The sequence below is a fragment of the Hypomesus nipponensis genome, chromosome 18 (genome assembly GCF_054491055.1).
Source record: "Hypomesus nipponensis isolate SF chromosome 18, ASM5449105v1, whole genome shotgun sequence".
NCBI lineage: Eukaryota > Metazoa > Chordata > Actinopteri > Osmeriformes > Osmeridae > Hypomesus > Hypomesus nipponensis.
In genome coordinates, this window is record NC_140378.1 from 19850001 (window position 1) to 19853979 (window position 3979).

Genomic DNA, 3979 nt, shown 5'->3' on the forward strand with positions numbered 1-3979 from the left:
TAGTTCAGTTTCACTTCGAGCCCTCCTCCAGAATGCTTCTACGCAAGGTTGAAAACAAACTAACTTACAGCAGTTATGACTTGCACTCACTGTCGTTCAGAATAGCCTCAAGACTACAAGACTGAAATCCCTCCCCCGAAGGTCTCACAGACTAGAAAATATATAACATACGTTCATATTTCCTCAGCATCCCTAATACCCCAATAAGGAACAAGGAATTATGTAATATTGTAGTGACGTTATTGTTGAACCATTGTGAGTACCGTTCCTAAGCACTAACCACTGGAATATTGTTAAAACTGCGCACTTAGTGCATGACCTGTTTGAATGTTGCTTTGGATAAAAGCCTCTGCTAAAAAAAAACCACAAAAAGAAATCTAGGGTGAAACGTGAAAACACTCACGTCGCTAGCATCAAACTTGACATTGATGAATAATTTCTTGCTGTTTTTGGACTTGAAGCTTCCGGAACCAGGCAGCGAAGCGCAGGGTTCCAGGTCACAAGGGAAGCTGAACTCCATCCACTGGTACCACGGCAACCGCTGCCTCTCCATGGCCTTCTCCTCGCAGAAGGAACGCATCTTGACCCTGTACTCGTTCACCTCGTGGTTCTTCTGGGACTCAAACTCCTGGAGCCCTGGGGAGAAGCACACAGCCTTGGGGGTTAGAGGTGGGTTACGAGTACTGGTTTGTGGGCATCTGCGAATCCCTCTGTGATGTTTGTTTGTATTTAAAAAAAGAAAGAAATATATTTAATAAAGGACGATGCACGTTTAAATAAGTATTTGATTTGACACATGGATCAGGTTCAGGATGAACATTAAACATTCGGAAGGTGTATTTGAGACCCTCTGAGACGACCGTTTAAAGTTCAAATTTGAGTGTATTTGCCATTTCCAACAAGTACAAGTGGAATCAACTCCCTACCTCCATCAGAGACACAAACTGTCTCTCCACCTTCAAGAGAAGGCTCAAGACGCACTTGTTCCGGGAGTACAACGGTACTTAGGAATGGTTTGCTGAACTCAATGCTGGTTTCCTCAAGGATCACAATGACTCTTGTTGGTTAGTGGTAACTGATTTAAACTGTTGTATTTTCTATTTTAGTTAATCTTATTTTTATTTTACTGTTGCTTGCTTTTCTACAGGTACACTTGCACTTAAAGATTCATGTTGTTTAATTGTAACTTGCTTAACTACATGCTCTTGGTTCTTCCCTTTGGCACTTATTTTTTGGTTGTTCACAATGTGTGCTTCTTGTTTTGGCTACCCACAATGCTTTTGGGCTATCTTGTTGTTGTTATTATCAGTGACCTATGCACTTTGTAAAGCTCTCTCTTGGAAGTCGCTTTGGATAAAAGCGTGTGCTAAATGAATAAACTTAAATGTAAGTACAATCAAAAGATACTTTAAAAGCACAGATACACAACATGCCCTGCTAGGCTCCTTGTATTGTCGTGTTTGTGCGCGACTAGAGTACTGTGTGTCTTCACAGTGACCTGATGGCGTCTGGTGTACTGTCATTTCAGTTGCTTGTCACTCAAATCTCAAGAAACCAATCCCATCCCACCCCAGCAAAAGTGGGCGGTCTTTATAGTTCCCGTGGCTGTGTAACAAGCTACATCACACTCTTTCTCACACTTTATTTTTGGCAGTGCTTCTCACACATCAGCCCCCCCCCCTCCCCCCAACACACACACACACACACACTCCCCAATTCTAATCCATGTGCTGTCTATGAGAGGATTGGGTCCACACCTTTGCCAATCAGCTGGCTGATCTGGGTGTTGGTGAGCTTCTCAACGCGGTCGCCTTCACGGGCCACCAGCCGCAGGACGGACATGAAGGGCCGAACGTCGCAGAGCCGACGGCTCTCATCCTCCAGCTCCTCCCGCTCGGCCGTGGAGTTGATGCAGGTGAACACGTACGCGTCAGGGTCGCCCAGCGCCCCGAACAGAGGCTCGCTGCTGGCGTTCCGCCACACGGTCTGAGAGAACACACACACACACACACAGACACACAGACACACACATACCGTCACACACATCATGCACGCCATCACACGCACGCACAAACACATGCACGTACACAAACACACACAGACAAAAAGATGCCATAGCACAAAAACACACATATACATCACACACACAAAAACACACCGCACACACATACTATGTGAATATATACTGTATAACTATCTTTCTGAATAGTGGTATATGATTGTACAGAAATCTGTAGGCTATCAATGCCATTAGGTTTAGTACCAGTTGGATATTTAACATTCACGACTGAAAAACCGTGTGTACACAGTTTAAGTACATATTTTCAAAGGAGGGATTTCATTTCACGAAATCAAGGTCGGTTCATTTCGTAACAGCTCAGAACTATATGATATATTTAAGACAGTTAAATCAAAACGTCTGAAGTGGCTATGCTAGCAGTGTTCTGTGAACAGCGTTGGGAGTGTTGGCATAGAAACTGGCGTACTGAATTACTTTGATAACAGATTTGCTGCAACAATTTGTGAGGCCTGGGTTTGCAGACAGAGCTAAAACACGTTCTCCCCTTTCAACTCCGTCACAGCTACAACAGAGAAGATACGTTCGTCACCACACTCTGACGATTATTTGGGAAGGTCGAGAGACAGTTCTATTTCTCTGAATAGAAAAAAAGTATTAAGCGGTTGATAGGTCCGAAGACCAAGATTTCTTCTTGTCCTACTGACTTGCAACACTGCACTACGTTGGCTCTGTTCCACCTTTCTGACTCTCTCCATAAACTATAAACGCTGTGGTACCACTGCTTCAGAATACAGAGCAGACATTTACAAAATTGGCTTTTTATCTAGCTACTGATAAAAATCGCCTGTGTTTTCATATAGGGCCCATGATATTGAGCAATAATAATCATACAGTATCTACATGCTGCGCACACAAACAAAACAAGTGAGTAACATATCAGTAGGCATAAATACTATTTGTATATAGTGATATAGTGTACGTATGCTATTGTTTAAATATAGGCTATATATTATATTTTGTATTTTATACAGACTGAAAATATAACCGAATACATAGGCTACATTCTGTTAGGCGGGATCAACGGTCACACAGATAAAACGGTGAAACTTACTTTCTTTATGGTCTTGACGGTGTCGTTGCGAGACACCGAGAACGTCAGGAGGATCCCGGTGGGCAGCAGGAAGTCTATCATGATCTCCGGGTCCCCCTCCTTCTCCCACTCCGCCCGTAACCCATACTCCCCCGGGGGCATGGTGACGGCCTCTCATTTACCGGCAGCTTACTGATCCGCCGGGTCATGCAGACATACAGTACAAAGACAGTGCATGCCCGGGTTAGCTATCAGCACGAGGATCATGTGCATCAGTGCAAATGCTCTCTGTGATCAAGTTTGCATGCAACTTGAATGCATGCCTTTTTGGCAGCCCGAAAAGCGGGTTGCTTGGTCTTACAAATGGTTAATCCCCGATTTACAAATCATACATCACTGATTTATGCACTGTTAATTATTAGGGTAGCTTATGAACAACTCAGTGAAATAAACCTGCCCGAACCTGTCTATCAGCAAATTGATTATGAACCTTGATGAGCACCGCTCGTTCCGTTTCATTCCGTTAAAGAATATTCAAATTGATCTGTCATCAATGCCCCATGTCAACTAAATTACAGTAGGCTATGTTAATGACTGCTACAAAGTTCTAACTGACCCCTAAATGGAGAAGTAGACTAGGCCTACATTTAAAAAGGCACAATCCATGCATTTCACATATAGCAAGACGTGCTGCAATCAAATGAAATACACCCTTGAATTTAATAGATTTATAATATCTACTTTAGAGACCTATCTACTGTATTCGGCTATTCAACATATTACAGTGAGGGTTGCGCGTTTAACAGTGTCAGGAAAACCTCTTATGAAGGTGACTGTATAGAATCCCCTAGATGGAAGTCAAACCACTT

At 43.2% G+C, this 3979-nt stretch overlaps 1 protein-coding gene across 2 annotated transcripts in view; it reads right to left on the reverse strand.

The window, feature by feature from the left end:
* pik3cd (phosphatidylinositol-4,5-bisphosphate 3-kinase, catalytic subunit delta) overlaps window positions 1-3293 on the reverse strand; it is a 22642-nt gene extending 19349 nt beyond the window's left edge. For both annotated transcript variants that reach the window (XM_084680813.1, XM_084680811.1), the window contains exons 1-3: window positions 3132-3293; window positions 1758-1986; window positions 404-636 (exon numbers count right to left, since the gene is read on the reverse strand). In XM_084680813.1, the coding sequence (XP_084536939.1) occupies window positions 404-636; window positions 1758-1986; window positions 3132-3272 (603 nt within the window). In that variant the 5' untranslated portion in view covers window positions 3273-3293. The remainder of the gene's footprint in view (window positions 1-403; window positions 637-1757; window positions 1987-3131) is intronic.
* Between the last annotated feature and the right edge of the window lie 686 nt (window positions 3294-3979).